General features: G+C 42.4%; 1 protein-coding gene across 20 annotated transcripts in view; it reads left to right on the forward strand.

Moving 5' to 3' along the window:
- The window catches only part of nbeaa (neurobeachin a), a 97,984-nt gene that overhangs the window by 35,907 nt on the left and 40,440 nt on the right, over positions 1-21,637 (forward strand). For all 20 annotated transcript variants that reach the window (XM_034099022.1, XM_034099028.1, XM_034099030.1 and 17 more), the window contains exons 4-13: positions 1,630-1,725; positions 2,689-2,810; positions 5,081-5,207; positions 6,259-6,378; positions 7,315-7,461; positions 11,604-11,801; positions 13,051-13,184; positions 14,352-14,460; positions 16,538-16,690; positions 18,309-18,477. In XM_034099022.1, coding sequence (XP_033954913.1) covers positions 1,630-1,725; positions 2,689-2,810; positions 5,081-5,207; positions 6,259-6,378; positions 7,315-7,461; positions 11,604-11,801; positions 13,051-13,184; positions 14,352-14,460; positions 16,538-16,690; positions 18,309-18,477 — 1,375 coding nt within the window. The remainder of the gene's footprint in view (positions 1-1,629; positions 1,726-2,688; positions 2,811-5,080; positions 5,208-6,258; positions 6,379-7,314; positions 7,462-11,603; positions 11,802-13,050; positions 13,185-14,351; positions 14,461-16,537; positions 16,691-18,308; positions 18,478-21,637) is intronic.

Raw genomic sequence — 21,637 nt, forward strand, 5'->3', positions numbered from 1 at the left:
GCTATATAATAACACAATACCATATTTTAAAGTAAAAGCAAAAGCAACATTTCACTTCACAGATTCATTCTGGACATTTCTTTCACATTTTCTGATAATTATGTTATTTTACTATTTAGGCTTTAACTGTTTTTAAATCAAGAGAATGCTGCAAAAAAAATAACCAATTACATTTTCTGGTTTGCCAGCGGTCTACAATTAAAAGTTACATTTATTTTATACCCAATTATGCAGCATGAGCTTGTTTGTATGCCATTAGTCTGGATGTGACTGAATAGATGGTTCTTCTAATGGACTAGACTAATAGGAGATGGTTGTGTATCTGTGTGTGTGTCTGTTTGGAGTGAATTTCGAGTGTATGACAAGACAAGGGCAATTAAGATCACGTGTAGCATTTTTTGTATTCTCGTAATCAGCTTAATTAATGCAACAAAGGTTTGAGTTAGTTAATTTTTGAGCCACGATGAAAAAACAATGGCGACTTAATCAGCTGTGAAGATACAATCTGTATTGTTCCCTCCAGGTGAACCCCTTTGGGAAGGTTGACATGTTATCAGCAGACACATATTCACTCTCTGCCTGTGTATTATCCGCACACCCTTTAACTCACAATGCACGGGCAATATTTAATAAACCTTTTTATTTTCTCTTGTAGTTCCTCTGAAATTACACTCAAAATACCCCCATATGTATAAAAAGGACCCAAACATTATTCAATATTTATATTCCGCTTTTAATTGAAGAATTATCCGAATTCTTTGGAGTTAAAAAAGGTCTTGTTGTTCCTGGTTCTTGTTTATTGTACATTTTGAGCTACATCATTAAGCGATATGTTCAAGAGTCGTGCATCGGGAGTTCTTAGTTTAAATTCCACTCACAGTGCCACTTATCTTTACCGCTCCCTGCTGCTTGCTGATTGGCCCTGCCGTCAGCCGCTGGGTTTAGTTGATGTTTTGAAACAGACACATGGGATGGTTCTGAGAGGCTAAAGCTACCCTGCTCATTTGTAGGGTTAGCGAGGTGTACACCTTAGCAGTTGCTGGTGTGCACAAGTCAATACGCCGTCGTCCCTTCTCGTTAATGTCCCCTGTACCGAGGCTCCGGGACAACCTCACTGTTCACTGATCAGGGATCCATGGCGAGACCCTCATCCATCCCTCCAGCCCTCTCTCTCCACCTTCTCTTTCTGATAACTACAATCAGCCCGTACACCTCGCTCCAATTTCCCAGTCTTTTCCAATTCCTCCTCCCCCAGCGCCCCCCTCTCGAGACAGATCGATTGAGGTTTGCCATGGTATTGACGAGGTGTTGTCGGAGGAGGAGGAGGAGGAGGAGGGCGGAGGTGATTGAGGAGTTATTGATCCACTGGGGTTGTGGTAGAGATGTGATGTCACTCCATGTTTTCTGTTGTTTTCTTTAAAAAGAGGCTGATGCTCTGCAGATTATAAATAATAAGACCGTCTCTGTTTCTCTTCCTATTTTTCTCTCCTCTCCTCTCCTCTCCTCTCCTCTCCTCTCCTCTCCTCTCCTCTCCTCTCATCTCCTCTCCTCTCCTCTCCTCTCCTTTCCTCTCCTCTCCTCTCCTCTCTCCTCCTTTCCTCTCCTCTCCCCTCCTTTCCTCTTCCCCAGCCAAGACATGCTATCAAGCTCTTGTCAGTGTTGAACCAGATGCCTCAGAGACACGGTCCTGATACCTTCTTCAACTTTCCAGGACGCAGTGCAGCGGTGAGTCTGACCAATATAATAACAATAATATAATCAAATAATAAGCTTTATTTCTAAAGCACCTTTCTTTCAACAATTGCACTCCAAGGTGCTTTACAGTAGACAATTAACAGATAGTCACAGAAAATGTACACCACATAGAATACAGTTACCAGTAAAATACATACAAATACACATAAAAAGAGCATCGAACAGACATAGAAATATATAGATTACAATTCATGACAATAAAAGGAGGAGGATAGTGCAAATTCACATTGAGATAACAAATCGAAATAATGGCAACGATGGAATGATAATAATAACAATAATAATAATAATAATAATAATAACAACACAAAATCAGGTGACAAAGAACGTGCAGCGTAAAGTGAACAGATATGTTTTGAGCTTTCTTTTAAAGTCTGCCACCGAGAAAGCTTCCCGGATGTCTATAGATATTTAGTTCCTTAGCTTTGGAGTATAATTGACGAAGGCTGCATCACCAATCTTCGTCACGCACGCACGCATGCGCACGCGCACGCACACACACACACACACACACACACACACACACACACACACACACACACACACACACACACACACACACACACACACACACACACACACACACACACACACACACACACACACTGGAGCGGTATTATAAAGCAATTAGGCAAATGTATCTTTGTGCACCCTTGTTGCTGAAGACTCCTTCATGGCAATTTTCATGGCAGTTAGTCAGCACATCTTAATTGGCACTTTTCTCCAGCAGTGCAAGAGGTGATGACTGACTGATAGGTGTATTGATTGCTCTAAACATTGGCAAGATCTGATCTGATGTGTGTGTGTGTGTGTGTGTGTGTGTGTGTGTGTGTGTGTGTGTGTGTGTGTGTGTGTGTGTGTGTGTGTGTGTGTGTGTGTGTGTGTGTGTGTGTGTGTGTGTGTGTGTGTGTGTGTGTGTGTGTGTGTGTCCAGGCCATAGCTTTGCCGCCAATAGCCAAATGGCCTTACCAGAACGGATTCACTATCAACACTTGGTTCAGGCAGGATCCACTCAACAACATCAACGTGGATAAAGACAAACCGTACCTCTATTGGTAAGTATAGCACCATCCATTCGGTCTATTTCATCGTAAAAATCCTTCATCTGTACGTGGAATAAAAGCATTAAGGGAAAAAAAGACTCTCTTCAGTGCTTCGCAACTGTCGGAGATTTTCCATCTACCATCGATTTTTTATTCTTTGCCTGTCTTGCTGACCCCATAACATCACGTTGATATTTTTGCCAGTGCTGTTTCAGAGGAATCAAAGACATCAATGGGTAAACATCAGGTTTTTGTGTCTGTCCTTCAGGATCACAGAATAAGGTTTTTTTTCTCTTTAGACATTTCCAGCGCTTCCGCAGAGCAGAAAAAGATGCAGTAATACCAGCTTTTCTACCGACAGCAGCCCTCAATGCTTAAAGTATTTTTCCTGGTTGTGTAAGAATTGTACTTCTTGTTGACCGTACAAGCTGCCTTCTTTGCCCCCGCCATCACTATTGATCCAAGCCAAGAGAAGCACGCTGCTGATGAAAGCAAGTTCGGCCCGGTTTCTACTGAATGTCAAAAGGCATTCTGGTTAAAGTAAGAAGAAACTAAGTGAAGTAAGCATGAGTGACGCAGGTTGAGGGTGAGTGCACTGTACTTAAACACAGTAAGAAAAAGCACGTAATGGACTTCAGACTTTTGCTCTGGCTGAATAATCTCCAACTTTAGCTTTCAGCACTTTACAGAACAGGTGATTTAATACGTAGGTGCTGTCCAGGCAGTGGCGGACTGGCACCCCCCCCCCGTTGACAATTTACTACTGGTACCGAAGTGGGCCGGTCGAGATGCCCGGGCTGATTTTTTGTCCCAGTCCGCCCCGTGGTATTGTCACTGATTGGTTTCATGATTTGTAATAGGAACAGCAAAATGTACAACTGCGAGATAGTGCTAAATATTTAATAATCACATTAACAATGATTTTGAACTATTATTTGTTGAGCTAGTTCCCTTACTGACACATGATAAACATTTAACTCATTAGAGTGAATAAGACGTACAGGAAGTTAATAGAAAAACAGATAATGAATTACAGTATAACTTTAAATGTCAAGACACTCCATTATAAGTGCACTGCTTGGAGGACGCCTCTGTTAGTCGTGCAGCTCTGGACCTCGAAGTAAGCGGTGTAACCACTATGAGGCTTTATTTAGCTTTGGCCTTTTATTTAATTAAACTCCTTTATTCTGCTTCTTGGCTTTGTCCCTCTACCTCTGCACTCTGTGACGCAAAGCACCGTCCTCCCTTTACTCCCCCCTCCCTTCTCACGGTCAAACTTTAATTCATTATGAACAGAAAGGGTTTTGCTTAACAAGCGGGAAGCTGCTAGTCTACAGCATGTATGACATACATCCGTATATTCTCCCCGATACCATTGCGGGGATGAGCTCTGATCATGGAGAATGTCAGGATGTAATCATGTTGCCCTAGTAACCGTTTGTCAAGTTGTCATGGTAAGTGTGGAACGAGAGCCCAGGTCTTATCATCCTCCCCCCAGATGCAGCTGCTCCTCCAGCCGCCTGTCTTACAGTATGGCGTCTCCACGGCTGCATGAAGGCCGCGATAACACACTACATGCTCTCTAACGTGCACCAGGGATTCTCTCAAGAGGGATTTATATCTGCTCTCTGACTCCGCTATGTGTGTGATCCTTCTGGGCCCCTTTTTTTTTTTAACTCAAATGTGCCTTGTTGTTTTTGTGAAGAAGCTTAGCTGCCAGACTGCTTTACATACGTGGAGTTTACCAGTGCGGGGAGAGAAACAATATGGGGGGGAAATAGAGGGAAGAGGATTAGTTGTGTTTCTCCGCAAACCTGTGATCTGGGACCCCTTGTGCTGCTGCAAAGAAAACCCTTCAACATCTGCCTTGTTATGACTTGTGTTTGCTTAAACATGTGTTCTGTGAGTGTGAAAGGTGCGATACTTGTGTTTTTTTTTGGCAGGATTTTCTTTTGTAACAGTTTTATCTGTGAAAAGATGGTTAACTTCCTTTTGATGTAGTTCACCTTTTGCTAGTGATAGCTTGCTGAAACAAAAATATTATTTACAAAACAACTGGTCTGACAAATCAACAAAGTGTTTGCTTAATTTTTTTTGTACCATCCATTCAAAAGTGTCAAGTCATTCATGTTCACTCCAATGTAATGAAACCGTTCGACCATTCATTAAGAAGAGCCAACATCACTTTGATTTCGAGCCCTTAGTTTTGAACTGAAAGTCATGTTTTTCAACCCGTCTTTTATCGATAACAAACGGAATTGAGTGTCTGATTTGTTTTGCAGTTTTCGCACCAGTAAAGGAATAGGTTACTCTGCTCACTTTGTGGGAAACTGTCTCATCGTGACGTCGTTGAAGTCAAAAGGAAAAGGCTTTCAGCACTGTGTGAAATACGATTTCCAGCCTCGCAAGGTAAGAAAAACACACAAACCAAACCACTCAGTTAATGTGTTTTATTCTGCACAGACTCTGGTAACCTTGTGCCACTTGTTGGATGAGACGGCATCAAAGTGTGCTGCTGCTCTCTTCTTCTATCTGCCGCGCTCTCACCAGGAGTGTTGATGAGTGTAGATAAGGTCTGTCAATTAAGACCTGCACACTGCCACTCTGCCGCCCTGTCAGCATTCTGCTACCGCTCTGCACACACACACACATTCACTTGATGAGATGGCCGTCTGCAGTATATGCTGAGCCAGTAGAATTGCTGCACTGCCTAACAAAGTTCCCAGTGGTTCCATTATATCAATTCATAAGTCCCCATGTCTCACATCATTTGGACCGCCCTGTGCATGTTATCATTTGTGTGTGTGTGAGTGCAAGTGTAGTGTTGTCCACTTCTAAGCAATGCATGTACCAGCAAAAACATGTTAGCTTCTCTCTTTTTGATCTTCCCTCCTCTTCCCTGTCTATTGTCACCAGGGAAGATTTCTAATCAAAACTATTTGAATGCTGCTTTAATGAGAGCAAAGGGAAAGCTTTGGAAGAGAGTTCTGGCGAATCAATGAAGTTAACATGTTATAAACCTCCAATGTTGGCTAACCCTTTATAGAGAGCTAAAGCTGAAACATTCTCAGTATTGCCAGAGCCAGACATCTTGACACAAACACACAAGTGCTAAACACAATCGGAAATGAGTCATTGCACTGTACCAGGCAATACCAATAATGTGTTCCCAAAAGTCTGTGTTTATTGATTTATAAGAGCAAAGGTGCAAACAACACATTAAAGCCGTCTAGTCAATATATTGGATTTGGCCACCAACAGTGCAACGTGTGAAATATGACACAAAAGCAACACATATAAAACTGTATGGCGGCAACATCAGTCACCTGCTATGGTGGAGACATTCATTAGGATAACATTTAAACTAAATTGACAGATTAAAATACAGCACTTTTGACATCAAAAACATGATGAAAAACAAGACTCTGGTTTCTCTCCTAATGTGTTGTTCTATTTCCAGTGGTACATGATCAGCATCGTCCACATCTACAACCGCTGGAGGAACTCTGAGATCCGTTGCTATGTCAACGGTCAACTGGTCTCCTACGGCGATATGGCCTGGCACGTCAACACCAATGATGTAAGATGTTGGCTTAAAGCAGAGGCAGTTTGTTGCCATATGAACTGGGGGAGAATTAAAGGGGCCCTATTATGTTACTTTACTGTGTTATACAGGTTTTTGTGCATGTAAATGGTCTGCAAAGGCTAAAATGCCACACTCTGGTTTCAGACAGAGGGTGAAAAGAGATGCTGCAGCACAGAAGGACAAATAAAGACCTTTTTGATCCAGGACGTAAACATATCACAGGAAAGGCACAAAATACAATACAATTATGAAACCTGAAAATGAGCATAATAGGGCCCCTTTAAATAAAAAATGTGATTGAGCTTTGATAAAACATATTTTCTGTAAATCAGATGTTGCTAACAGAAGTTTTACCCCAAAAAGACATCTGGAATGGCCTCTTAAATCTGGTATTACTCTGGCTCCTCTCTCACCTCCTAATGTGATATTGGCAAACATTTGAGTGGTGCCCTCTGCAGGCGTCAGCTGGTGCAGAGGTGCCCTTGGGCTGCGTTCCAGCCCACCTCGCCCCAAACTCCAAACTTTTCCATTCAGCAGGGGACAGATACCCGACCTCTCAGTGGCAGCAGAGCCTTTATTACACCTCCTTCACGGTTGGCTCTTGACATTGCTGCAATTAGCAAGGGCCGGTGTTATTCTCTGTAAGAAATTGTCTGACCTTGAGCTAAAGAGCGTTTCTGTTCAGTGCGATCAAGAGAAGAGAGAGAGTAGAGAGAGAGGGCGACCAAGAGAAGAGAGACAAGAATCATAAGACAAATACATCCACAGTACACAAGTTAAAGATGCTATCAGGGTTTGTTTTTGTAACCAAAATTACAACACAAATGTATAAATGATGAGATCCAAACCCTCTTTACTAGATACCTCTCAGAGTTAGAAATGCTTGATGTCATAGCTAATGTTTTCTTGTGTTTCACTTTTTTTTTCCAGAGTTACGACAAGTGTTTCCTGGGCTCTTCAGAGACAGCGGACGCTAACAGGGTGTTTTGTGGTCAGCTGGGAGCCATTTACGTATTCAGTGAAGCTCTCAACCCAGCTCAGATCTTTGCCATTCATCAACTTGGCCCAGGATACAAGGTGAGGCCACTTCCTGCCTTATCCCCCGCCGTGCTGCATGTTCCCTCTACGCTGCACTGTGCATCAATGTCATGCGCCATTTGGCAGGAAGAATATCCAGGCAACTTGAGGATTCCATGGTCAATGTTACTAAATGCTGTCTTTCCCTGCTCACATTGCCAGCGAGATGTAGTTGAGAGGCCATCAATCATTCTTAGTCAATCGCAGACAATAGGCTGCGTGTTGATGCCTGGACGTCTTTCTGGTTGGTAGGTTGAGGGATGTGTTGTCAGTTAATGGATAAAACGTAGATTTCACATCTTATGGTCTCTCTTATGGAGCATTAATACTGTGGAGCATTTTAAAACTGTAGTTAAAGTACTTTTACCTTAGTGAAGGATCTGAACATTTTCTTTATCCCTGCGAAACACTTCCTGCAGCATCACAAATAGGTCTTTGGAAGAACGCGAGGGTGGATTTGCCTTCAAGGTCAGTCAAGACAGAGAACTTTGAGTTCCTGTCGTACAAAAAATATTCAAAACAGGCTTTACAAAGTTGTATCTTGAACACTGATGGCTTTATAAATCACCGCCCTTGCCTTTAGGTTGAGGGTTTTGTTGTCAGTTAATGTATAAAATGTATATTTCACATCTTATGGTCTCTCTTATAGAGCGATAATACTGTGGAGCATTTCAAACTGTAGTTTAAGTAGTTTTACCTTAGTGAAGGATCTGAATACTTGTTTTATTCCCTGCGCATTACTTCCTGCGAAATCACAAATTGATGTATGGAATTTGCAGTTTGGAAGCACGCGAGGGTGGATTTGCCGTCAAAGTCAGTCAAGACCAAGTACTTTGAGTTCCTGTCGTACAAAAATGATTCAAATCAGGCTTTACAAAGTTGGCCCTTGAACACTGATGGCTTTATAAATCACCATCTCTGCCTTGTGGCCTGGCGTTCGGAGACAGCTACGATGTCGCATCACCTTGCCAGCTGTCAGCTTCTTGTTTTAGCAGACTTGCTTATGAAGGTGTCTAAAACTGTCAACATTCTAGCACCGAGATACTGCGCAGGGATATTTGGTGCTGCTGATGTGTGTGAACATCTGCTGGTATTTTAACATAAGAGCGCTTTAATTCACCATCACATGATGATGTGACACCGCTGGAGAAACACATTGACAACATGCAGAGAACATGTGGCAGAGGCTCTCTCACATCAGAAGTCACAGACTAGAGTCCTCTCTTGCTCTTCCTAATGATCGCATTCTTTGGGTTTGCTGTTTCTCGGCCATGAATACTGATTCCTCGCTCTGTCACAGCCCACGGCTTCCTCCGGCTGATCAGGGAAATGATTGCCTCTCCGCGTGGCGCAGAATGGGCTTCTCAGATGCCCAGAACAGACCATTAAACGGCTCACTTGTTTCAAAGGCACGGCCATCTGAGCTGCTATTGTAACGACGGGTTTCTCGGCCAGATAAAGTAGAGCACCAGTGGGAATTGTGTAACACAGTTTCCTGTCTTAATGCGAATATAAGCCTACCTTGTTCTTAGGACTTCACACTGAGGAGTACATATGACAAGTTGCTGCTGGAGCATTGCCAATCGTTGAGGAGAACTGTATCAATGCACGCTGTGTGTGTCTGTGTGTGTAGCTGTGTGTAGCCTCTTGGTCTCATCCAGTGTCAGTGGGACTGTTCAGTAATGAGGAGCAAAAAGCAGACAGACACTCTGCTCGCTCTGCTAAACAAGCCTTCAGCAATGTGAGGGTGTTCAAGGTCTTCTCGCCTGATGCGGCTCATGATGGCCGACGCGCTGTGTGTACTGAATGTCTGTACGTGGGTGCAGCTCAGCACCACCACGCCCTCCTAATGACAGAAGAAGGTGCACTATAACACCTTGCTTTCTGCTATGGTCAAAGGAATGTTTCTGGGTTTTGTGTGTGTGTGTGTGTTCTGTTAATGTCTTCTCTCTCGTGTTGTTCAGTGTGTCGCTGGTTGCACTCTTCCTCAGGAGTCCAGATGTCCTCATAGCGGTGTACTGCCAGCGATCTGGCCATAACGTAATTAATGGACCGTGTGACTCTTATCTGGACACCTGCATTGTGTATCGCCTGTGTGTATTCCTCAGGTTTTATAATGCCATTATTGAAAATACTCTCGTTTAGTGCATTTTAATAAATGTTCAAAGGATTGTTGCCTAAAGATGTTTTTTATGGGGCTCAGTTTGGTAATGAATGACTTGAGTCCTCGGCACAAAATAGGGATAACTATCCTTAATAGGTTTTATCTATTCATTAATCAATTTGATATCATATATTAAGTTATTGCATGGCTGTTTGGTATCAGTACCAATAATCAAAGCTACAAATCTGTAATGCATTCTATCTTGAAAATGTTTGAATGATACCCAACTTATCTCTGGTGGCTCTAACCTCCATCATTTGCAAAAATACATGTTACTTCTTTGGAGACACCACTTCGCAGTCCAAGGCTGAGCTACAGTACATCGAGTAGAAGTGTGTGAGCATGTGTGTGTGGGTGTGGTGTTATCACTGAAGGCCAGGGTCGTAACTGCAGCTGTCAGGTGTGTGACAAATGTTGAATTGTTACTTTATTCCTCTGCGTGTGTTTGTCCAAATCGGTCAGGGACACACTTGTTTTTAAGCGTGTTGTGTACAGATTTACATTTGTTACATTTGCACTTTTCTCACTTGCATGCTTTTATGTCGCCTGCTGAATGCCTTTGTACATTTCTTAATACTTCACGGAGTCAGCAAAGCTCCTCCTTGGCTACACATTCAGATACGGTCGCTTAGCGCGGTATCACAAATACATGCTCACATTTCCGCAGCCACATCTTTACACACAGTATACACAAGTACACACACTTCATAAATTCACCACAATCAATGGGCTTACACAGCAGAAAATGTGCATCTTAATAAGTGTATTCATTTCACATTCAGGCTATTCAGTGTTTTCTTTGTGCGGAGGGCCCACTAACCTTCACAAATAAACCGTAGAGCAATTTATTTGTGTTTGATTATCCTTGCACTTGGCGGCAGTTTTCTAGGTTATTTAAATGAATGAGCATTTTCCCACGTTTGTTTACTATACATTTTTAACATCAGCTCTTGTATTTCACAAAAGAAATATGATCTCAAATAAGATCATATTGCTGCTCTGCCCTGTTATGTTGAAATTACTCTCGTAAATAATGCTTCAGATTTAGATTATAGTTATAAGTTTGTTTTACAATTGATGCGATAATGGGAAGGCAGTAAAACATTAGGGGTTTGAAGCCGTATTCAGCTCCTGCACCACGATGAGGATGTTACGCTGTGGAGGGGCTGTTTTCTTTAGACGTCTCCATTGTACGCTACACTCTTTGCTTCAGTGTTGTGCTGCACGGTGGATAAAACAGCTCAGTGCTCATGTTCGACAGCAGACCTGAGATGAAAGGTTCAGAACACGCCGGGCCTGCAGGTCTGTGAGCAGCCCGGGGCTTTCCTGTGCAGTCAGGCTGAGCAAGGCATCATGGGACGCAGGTGCTCCAAGGGGGCCCTTTCCTGGAGCTGATGCGAAGGGTTACGGAGCAAATAGCTGGCCTCTCATTGGCGGGGCTCCATGTGTGTATCAGCCAGCTTCAGGACATACAGTATGGACCCCCAGAACTCTGAACACACTAAAAGCATCCTACACTGCCTACACAATATGTTTTTCTTTTAAGTAAGACAAGAAGTTTCCACAGATGTGTCAGTCTGTTGCTGGTCAGTACAAGAATCCTCTCAAGTATGAAAATGACAAGGAATGGAAATAGTCCATGAAAAAACCTTTAAGATATCATTGGAAACAAGTTGAAAAAAGCTACAATTGTTACTTGTTATGAAATTGAATAGCACATGTGTCTGTCTGTGTACTCTCATGTATTATTTTGTTAGACATTTGGAGATCAAGTCGCCTCTCTCTCAGACATCCGGCCCTTTCCATCTCTTATTCTGAGCTAATTGAATTAGTGCCTGTGTTAGCGCTGTGTTCATTAAGCTACTGTAATGCTGTGTTGTTTACACAGACACACACTTCCCTCGTCTTTGGACAAGTCATTTGTCTCCTTGTTTTTAAAGTTTTTCTCACACAACCTCTTCTCTCTCCATCATTGCAGAGCACCTTCAAGTTCAAGTCGGAGAGTGACATCCACCTGGCCGAGCACCACAAGCAGGTGTTGTACGATGGCAAGCTGGCCAACTCCATCTCCTTCACCTACAACGCCAAGGCGACGGACGCGCAGCTCTGCCTGGAGTCGTCGCCGAGGGAAAACGCCTCCATCTTCGTCCACTCCCCGCACGCTCTCATGCTACAGGTCAGTCTGCTGGGCTCCTCTGAGTGGCTGCTCATCACTTGCCTGGTTACAGAGCTCTGATTCACCTCTCAATCATCAGCCTATTCAAATATGAATGATTGATGTGAAATTAAATGTCAGTTCAGTCTGATTATCAGCCCAGTTTGTCACAGGCTGACTCACACTCGCCTCAATTGTATTAAGGAGAAATCTGCAGTTTTCATCCTGCTTGAAAAAGATGTGGTGCTTTCTACAGAAGAACATCAGTTAAATAGAAATGTAAAAGATTAAATATGCCACCGTACCCTGCAGTAAATACCAATGTTTTAATGCTCAACATTTTAGCGTAGAGTCTTTGCCTTTTATTCAACTTTCTCTTTTGTAGATATTACTTGTAGTTGTATTCAAGAAACATCTTTTTCCAATATTATTTTTTCAAGGCTGATTGCTGATTCTTCTTTAGTGAAAAATAAATTGCACCAGTCATTCAGGCACCAATTGAGTATTTTGGTGGCTAGTTATTTCAGTTATAATAAAGGTCGCACATTCCACTTGGTTCCTTGATTCAAACAGATGCCATTTGCAGCTAAATCAAAGTTATTATTATTGAATCAACAAAAACATGTAAAAAGTTATTTTTGAAATCCATAATAATGTTTTCATTGCACTATCGCATCATGGATTACATTTCAAATAGAAGACTTATGAAAAGTGAAAAGAAGAAGGATAGCTCTGTACATCCACTATAAATCAGGGCTATTCACACTTTATTTAACCAGGTTTATCCTATTGAGTTCAAAGACCTATTTGACAAGGAGACCATGCCAATAATATCAGCAACACAGAGCTTCAGCAATTCCTTTCAAAAGCCATTTGAATAACATCAAAAGATCAGTATAAACATTTGCACACGGATAACCTTGATTCAATAGATGTCACCAGAGCTTTAAACGTGTTCAGGGTTACTGAGTTTTGAGGTTTAAGATCAACTCCAATAATGATCTTACTTTTGGTTGGTATTGCTATTTCCCTTATCAAACATCTCAGAGCCTCCCATGGCCCTACTGTATACTACACACTGTACAGCAGGTCAAGACAGTGGCAAAACGAAGTTTGGTAATGACGTAATGCTGTGTATGAGACCTACTGTAGATGTTCAACTGTAAGTCGGATATGAGTTATGTTTTATTGGCAGTGAGTGATTGTATCTGTGTCTGTGCACATACAGTATAGTCTTTGAGAGCCCTAACAGTCTATTTCCCTCCCACAGGATGTGAAGGCCATTGTTACCCACTCCATCCACAGTGCCATCCACTCTATAGGAGGTATCCAGGTGCTGTTCCCTCTCTTCGCTCAGCTGGACTACAAACAGCTCAATGACTGCAGTGTGGACACCACAGTCTGGTGAGTGGTGTTCTAAAAAAAACAACGAAAATCAGCGGCTGCAAAACGTGCAGTGATGAAGACAATACAAATCATTTCTAGTACAGTAAATAAGCTAAAACACAATTTTTTGTGCAAAGTGTACTGACGCTGATCCCGGAATAGACCCTGTAACAACCGAGAACAGAGACTATGAGAGAAATTAGATAAAGACAAGTTTTATACGTGTGAGAATTGTGTTCTATCTGAAGGAGCAAAATTGCAATTATGCCGCAAGCTATACATAATTGAAAGTAGAGAGCAGGGCATGTACGTGTGAAAGAAAGTAGAGTTTTGTTGTTTTCCCTGGAGCGTTGAGCCGCTTTGAGAAAGTTGGAGTGTTTTTCTCGCTCCGAGATTGCCTTGATTCCCCTCCATCATGTGAGGCTTAATGCAGTTACATATCAGGCCGCATCTCCACATCATGTTAGCTGCATCCGAGAGCATTTATCAACTATCATCAGGGGGATAACAATAACAAACGGGAAAAAACACCTTCCTATTAAAAATAAATGATGGAGAAGGGGATTGTGGGTATGGGGAGAGGTGAAGCAAACATGGAGCGGGTTTTCTTGCATCTTAAAGGTCACCTATTATACAAAATCTACTTTTTCATGTTCTTTTAATACATCAACATGTGTCCTCCCCTCTGTGTAAATATATTCTGAAAGTTTCATGGAAAAATATTCGCTCACTTTTTGTCCTGATCTATTTATATAAAAACTTGTCCGAAAATGAGCTGATCCGATTTTGGACACTTTATGATGTCAAAAAGATTTGTTTGGTTGTGTAACCGTTAGCCAATCACCAACCAAGGTAACCCCCCCCCCACCTTATCAGCTGAATCTCCTAGAGCAGAGGGGCGTGGGGAGGGGCTCCTTATTTTCATCTAAAGTAACAGACAGAGCACTTTTGAAACAGGGCTGAAACAGAGGGAATTATGGGATGCTACAATGATCTGTTTGGTATTTAGAGTCAAACACTTCAGAGACATGTTTTGTATATATAACTGAGACCTATAATATATTGATGAAAAACAGTATAATAGGAGACGTTTAACTCATACTCCAATACGAACAATTACAAATCTATGGGTGATTTCTACACAGTTTTTCCCTAAAGTGTGTGTGCACCTTGTGTTTGTTGCAGTGCCACCCTGCTGGCCTTCCTGGTGGAGCTGTTGAAGAGCTCAGTGGCGATGCAGGAGCAAATGCTTGGTGGGAAAGGCTTCCTGGTGATTGGGTACCTGCTTGAGAAGGTCAGTAATCGGCCTCAACAGTGAAGAGTGTGTCTTGTGTTTCATATTACAATGTCCTCAACTAAGTTTCTCAAGGCTGGTAATTCCATCGTTTTCATAATGCATACATTTCCCTTTACAATCCTGTTTTTTATTTGCTGTTTACTCTGGAACAGCAAATAAATGCTCACTTAACACTTTTAGGAACAGCCAAGAGTTTCTAATAATGTGTGTCAAATGAGCCAATAAGAGAAGGCCTTCTGTAATGCAATATAGCCCAAAAGCACCAAATGAACCATACAGTTAAATACAACATGTGGTATTATTCATGAACAGAGGGTTTGTTATAGGACTGTTGTATTGAACTGGATATCTTTAACTACTAGTTGTACACATTTCACTTACATTTGTTATGCAATATACAACTCTTTATTTTTTAATAATATTTTGTTATAATTTAGTCGTGTATCTTCATGCTATAAAATTAATTCACAGTATGCTAATTAAATGAAAGATTGCTGGTGTAAATTAAACGCTTATCACCTTTGACTGTTAGACACCACAGGCACTTTGTAACCACGGTTACATTTGTTTCCCTTAGTGCTGACAGCCTCTCCTGACATAATCATTTAAAAACACCATTATAATCAGGGCTGCACATAACTGGTGCGCCCCCCGGATCATTTGAAAAAAGGCGCATTTGCGCACCAACATTGAGAGAGAGAGAGAAAAGAGAGATGAGAGAAAAGAGAGATGAAAGAAGAGAGAGAGAGGAAAGAGAGAAGAGAGAGAGAAGAGAGAGATAGAAAAGAGAGAAGAGAGAGATATTTGTGAGTTGCATAAGAACTGGTAATATAGCAGGGTTTCCCACACATAGACTTTACTTGCCATAGGTATATTAACGGCCGCCAAAGTATAATTCGCGAGCCATTTAGGTTTAATTGTTTTAATCCGTCCACGAGCACGACGGCATCTGCGATCCCTCACTCTACCACTCGCTATTGCGTGAAGGGTCTGCTTTATGCGCTTCACACAGTAACCCTGCTGCGTGCTCACTAGCACACCCCCCCCACCCCCCGTTCATAATGTCAAGTACCCCTCAAAAGGTCCGGTTTATTTCATTTTAAGGATGCGCACCAAGCAACATCTCCAGGTACTCCTTTGAGAACCAGGGCAAAAAAGTTATGTGCACCCCTGATTATAATATATAATTCAATGAGATTGTCATTTGTAGATTCTAACTAAAATATTCTCACTTAAGATCTATCACTTTAATCCTGTTTTCTGTCTGTGCTGACCAGAGGTTGCGCTAGATTTTTTCGCTGCCCGTCATTTTGACGGACAGGATCGTAAAACTTCCGTCAAAATCCAGAATTACCCGTCGGCCTTTACACAACTCTGACGAGGGGGGGGAGCATGCTCGTGAACTATCAACGGGGGGAGGGACAGTTCACATGCGCGGCGTTATGCATGGCTGCTGCACGTCGCGGGAGCGTGCACAGCGTAAAGCCAAAACTCACAGACATTTCAATGATTTGTACGGCACAGTTAGGTTTGGAAACGGTATAATTTCCTTTTTGGAGGGCATGCATAACACGGCATAACACCGGAGCCTCGCTGCGGGGAAACTTTGGCGCTGTTCCGAGTTTGTTCTAATCTGTCAAAATGACGGACTGCTTTCAGATTTGTCCGTCATTGTTAAAAAAAATCCGCCATAGATAGAAACTATTCGGTTAACGCGACCTCTGGTGCTGACACTCTCATTCACTCTGTATGTCTCTTGTGTCACTAAAATATCAAACTGTCACCATGGCGAATGTGCATTAACTTTTCTGTATGGATGCACTTGTTTTTTGTAACAGTTTAAAGAATATGCATTGGTGCTCTTTTGGTAATATCTTGCCCTTAAACATATCATTAAGGTGTGTTTTACTTAAAGGGGCCCATCTTATGCTTTTTGTGTTTTCCCTTTCCTGTAGTGTGTGATATAGGTTTTTGTGCATGTAAAAAAAAAGGCCCCTTTAAGAGTTAAAACGGGTGTTTGAGTGACCATTCAGTCCGGTTAAATCCCAATTTATATTCCCTTTCTTTTGTTCAGTCGTCACGGGTTCACATCACCAGAGCGGTCCTTGAACAGTTCTTGTCCTTCGCCAAGTATCTGGATGGTTTACCTCATGGAGCGCCTCTTCTCAAACAGCTCTGTGACCATGTCCTCTTCAACGCTGCCATCTGGATACACACTCCTGCCAAGGTCTGTTTACTTGTGTGAACCTACTGACTGTGTATGTGTTTTCATGACCTTGCTGCACAACAAATTACATTGGGTGACATGAATAGGAGAATGAATGGGCTGATAGAACCAGACCTTTGGTGTGAAATAGAAAAATAAGTGCTTTGGAGGATTTGTACAAGGCAAGTTGAAGCAAGCATGAAATATAAGACAGAGATGAAGAGGGACTGACACCTCAGTGCCCATTGCCCTTTACAATAATATGACAAAGGAGGTTACAGGACACGGAGGGAGGAGCTGGCACATCACGCAGGGAAGAACAGGAACACGTCGGAAACAAAGAGAAAAGTGACATTTGAAAGGACCCCAGGACAGGAGAGAAATGTGTAGTCCCTTTTTTCCATCTCACTCTGAACTAGATGTGAGTGTTCCTGGCATTCCCGTAGGGCCAGTCAGCTCCTGCCTCGATTATTCTCAGAACTTCCTTTTCCTTTTCCCTCTGACGCTGAGATGCGATTAGCTCCTGGGTCCAGCAATATCCGGGGCATGCAGGAGTTAAGACAGACGAAATGCGACTGAGCATTTGCAGCTCAGGAGAATAAGGCAGGTTTGAAAGTCAGAGTCGAACACAGCTGACACATTTCAGCCTTAGTCTAAAGAGTCGTAACAGAAGAAAACACGTGATTGCCTTTTGGTTTCATACTTTCAATTGAGTGCCAATAAAGGAAATGACAATGAACTGCTAGTAAACATAGAATTCAGAAGGGACATGTTGAAAGAACAATACAGACATAATACATTTAGTAAGCAGCAACACACCCACAAAATAATAATATCTCCCTTGTGTTTGCTCTGCTGTTCTATTCATGTCTCGCTGGGCTTTGTAATTGTATTATTATAACCTTCATCATTGGCAAGAATAGCCTAGGTCATATTCAGGACAGGAAACACTACATACATGAATCACATCTGAAGAACATAGAGAGCCTTTTTTAGCCTTCAAGCACTTCTGGTAAACCTAATCCTCTCAGAGATGGAGAAATATTTAATACGAGCTATTTCAGCCCAAAGTATTGTGTGCTGCTGAACCTGTTGTAAATCGTAGCAGATAAACACATGAGCTTATGACAAAAGTAATTCAAAGAATCCATTTTAGATAAGCTGTGATAATGTATGGTCAGGCACTCCACTCATTTCATCCGCTTAACCAGATCCAGCTCGTTAAGGCTCGTCCTTAGCGTCGTGGTCACTGTAATGAGCTCTGAGATTTGTGCGCGAGGAATATTAAGAGAGGAAGAAAAGGAACACAAGGAGGCAGCGAAGGAAGAGACAATTGGAAAGCGCCCTCCTTAAATGTCAGCGCTGCGTACGGTGCACCTCAGATGCTTCACTTCATGCTCCAGGCAAAGAAAACGTAAAAAAAAAAACACAGAGCAGAAAACATTGGTGCTCAAGCTGGAGGGATGATTCCCTTTTAACCCCCTGTGTGGCTGTCTTCTATCACAAAACGTCCTTTTGTTTGAACACCATAAACACACACGGATAATTTGTTACTCACCAGTAGGTGTCAGACAGTTTGTATTAGCTTGTGACCTTTGTGTACAATGGATGTTTCGTAACCGGACGTTTGTGTATCCAGGTCCAGCTATCCCTCTACACATACCTGTCCTCTGAGTTCATCGGCACCGCCACCATCTACACCACCATCCGCCGCGTGGGCACCGTCCTGCAGCTCATGCACACTCTCAAGTACTACTACTGGGCCATCAACCCGCTGGAGTGCAGTGGAATCAACCCCAAAGGCCTTGGTAAGTTCACACCTTCACACGAGGAGTCATTTTCACTGTGAGAAGAAGATAATATAAAGTCTCTTACATTTACTAATGAACAGTCCTAGAGATATTAAGACTGGCTTTATGTATCAAACCTCATCTCCTTCATCATCATCTGCTTTACTGTCCCTTTCTCCGTCTTTATATGTCCTAAACAAAGTTAACATCTCTTTTGACACACTGTGTTACTGTATTTTTACAGCCCCATGACAAAAAGGGACTCACAGCTTTAGAGAAAATGTAAATAAAGGCATTTATCCATACACATAATGGCAATGGGGATACCTGGCACGCATCAAATATGCTTTTACATTATCCATCCCTCAGTTTGTCTATCTTATATGTTTAATCTGTGTGAAGTCACAGGGAGATTGAGCCTGTTACAGAATGACCACACAAAGTTCGCATTCATGTGTGCAATTTAAAGGGGACCTATCATGCAAAATGCACTTTTGTACATCTTTTATACATGAATGTGTGTCCCCGGTGTGTCAGGGAACTCACCAAGTGTCAGAAAACACAACCCTCTCTCTTTTCCTCCATACCCAAATCTCTAAAAACAGGGCTGCAACGGATTATTATTTGAATTTTTCTGACGTCAGAAAAGGGGTCAGTGTTTCCCACGGATCTGAAATATACTTGGGGGGGTGGTGGTACCGGAAAGGTTAATACAACCTTGTTAGCAGACCCAACAGGTACATGCAGGGCCCATAGTGATAGCCCTATAGTTTAAATCTACTACCCACACATAAACATATGGACATGGGTTACTATTTAAAAAAAAATGGTAAATGTATTTAGGAACCTATGAATGTGATTTCAAGTGGGGGTGGACCTCAAATCCTAGGGGGTCCGGGGGCATGCTCCCCCGGTAAGATTTTTTTCTTTATTTTGGAGTTAAATGCATCAATCTGGTGCATTTTGAGGGGCAAATAACGAGACTAGATCTATGTGAACACCTATATGAAACAGAACTGTATACATTTCAATAATCATGAAATCATGGCCATAACCAATAACATACCATTTCCAATATGAAAAAACACTGAAACTTGTTTATTTATTTATGGTTCATTTATAGTTGTGAGTGTGTCTGTGCTCCTGAATCAGCCTCTCCTGTCTCCCTCCTCTCCCCCCTGCTCCTCTTTGAGGCAGCAGCAAAGACTAGTTTTAGCTCTCAACAAGTTTTAAAAGTGTATCTTACCTTTTTTCACCTAGTTAACGTTTTATTTATTTATTCATGCATATTTTACTAATCACTACCCTCTCAAATGGAAATATGTGTTTACATAAATGGTGACCAAACCGTTTGAGACCCACTGAGAACTTAGACTTATGGCGCGTTTCCACTGCAGCGGGTAGTTCGCTTTAAGCGTGCCGAGCCATGCGGGGCCCGTTTTTGGTTGCGTTTCCACTTGGCCTAGTACCGGCCAGCGGGTCCTAATTCACAGTTTTTCTGGGCCCATAAAATCGTGGTTCTAGGGCCAGGAACAACCAGGCTGAGTCGGGCTGAGTATGCTAAACTGGAGAGAGAATCGCTGGCAAGGGGGCTACAACTACAACAAGATGAACATATTTGACCGTGATTTAATTGTAATACACGTTTCAAAATATACTGATACCGGTTAGTAAAAACCATGAATTAATGCTTTGACAAGTCTGCAGACAGACGGCAGGCGAAAAACCCTTTTAAAATGCGTTATATATGCTCCGACCGTCCACACTAACAACAACGGCCTATACAGACATAAATAAACCAGCGACTGTGTTCGCCATGACACAGGCAGTCTGTGGTTTGTACTTGTTTAACTTTTGTCTAGTTTCTGAACAGATATGAAGAGCTGTGAGCTCTGAGTGCTAAGAGCTAACGGCTGTGTTGTTTATCTGGGGCTCTCATTGAAGATGACGTCACAGCTCCGCCTACACTGCGTTACTATAGTAACTACCCCAGTTCCTAAACTGTAATGGAAGCGCAGCATTAAAGTGAGCCGGGCCTAATAAGGCCTAACCAAACCGAGCGAGGCCTGCAGTGGAAACGCGCCATAAGTTAACTATCTAAACACTCAGAGAGTCCTTTACCTCACCTGAGCTGATCCCGAGCTTGATTGACACAGAGAGACCGCCAGTCACCCTGTGTGATGCAGGCCACTTAACAGGCCAGGCCATCGGGAAACCCCCCGGTCCTCCCGATGGCCAGTCCGGGACTGGGTACAGGAGGCGTAGAGCGAGGGATCATTGTCCACAAGTTAATCGATCGCAGATGGCGTCGTGGTCACGGACGAATAAAACAAATTAAAAATTAAAAAAATTATAAATTAAAAAAACGTTTAAAATAAAACTAAATGGGTCGCGAAATATACTTGGGCGGGCGTTAATATACCTGGGCGGCCCGCCCAAGTATAGTCTATGTGTGGGAAACCCTGGGGGTGCTCCGCCTATATGGGCAACTCTCCACCTATCAGGGGAATGAGAGACCGCTCGAAAGCACTGGAGACGCTGTAGTACACATGCCAGGCCTGTAAGTGGCGCTGTAGTCTGCCACAAAAGCAGAATCAGCCCTTGCAAAAACAGGGCTGGAAAAGAGCAAATAGAGCGAAATGAGGCATGGCTAAAATGCATGATCTGTTTTGTATTTTGAAAAAAAACTTTTGCCCTACAATATGTTTCAAATATAGCATGATAGGTCCACTTTAAGTTGTCGCGAGCTCCAACCAAAGTGCTTGTCAAACAGCCAAACGATGTCTAAACCCCCTCCCTCGACACCTCTCTGACATCAGAATATGAGGGGGCTGTACCTGACTGTAGCTTTCTGACAATCTGACAGCATGCAGTGATTTGGCAGGTATGCAGAGGTGACAAAATAATCAAGGTTTACACTCAGATTGTATTAATACTTTTTGAGCTTTAGTTCAACAGTGCCCTTAGTTCCGTGTAGAAAACAGGAATTGCTTTTAATTATGTTTGATGATGATGTTCAGGATGAGTTCTAAAGAGGTTTCAAATTTCTCACATTAGTGTCCGTTTTTGAGCTGAAGTCAAAGTCTTTCAGGCTTGAATGGATAATGGATGTCTAATGGATTCACACATTTGCAAAAACACCTTATATAATGTTAGATCAAATCATTACAGCTTCGTT

The sequence above is a fragment of the Pseudochaenichthys georgianus genome, chromosome 14, assembly GCF_902827115.2.
Source record: "Pseudochaenichthys georgianus chromosome 14, fPseGeo1.2, whole genome shotgun sequence".
Classification (NCBI taxonomy): domain Eukaryota; kingdom Metazoa; phylum Chordata; class Actinopteri; order Perciformes; family Channichthyidae; genus Pseudochaenichthys; species Pseudochaenichthys georgianus.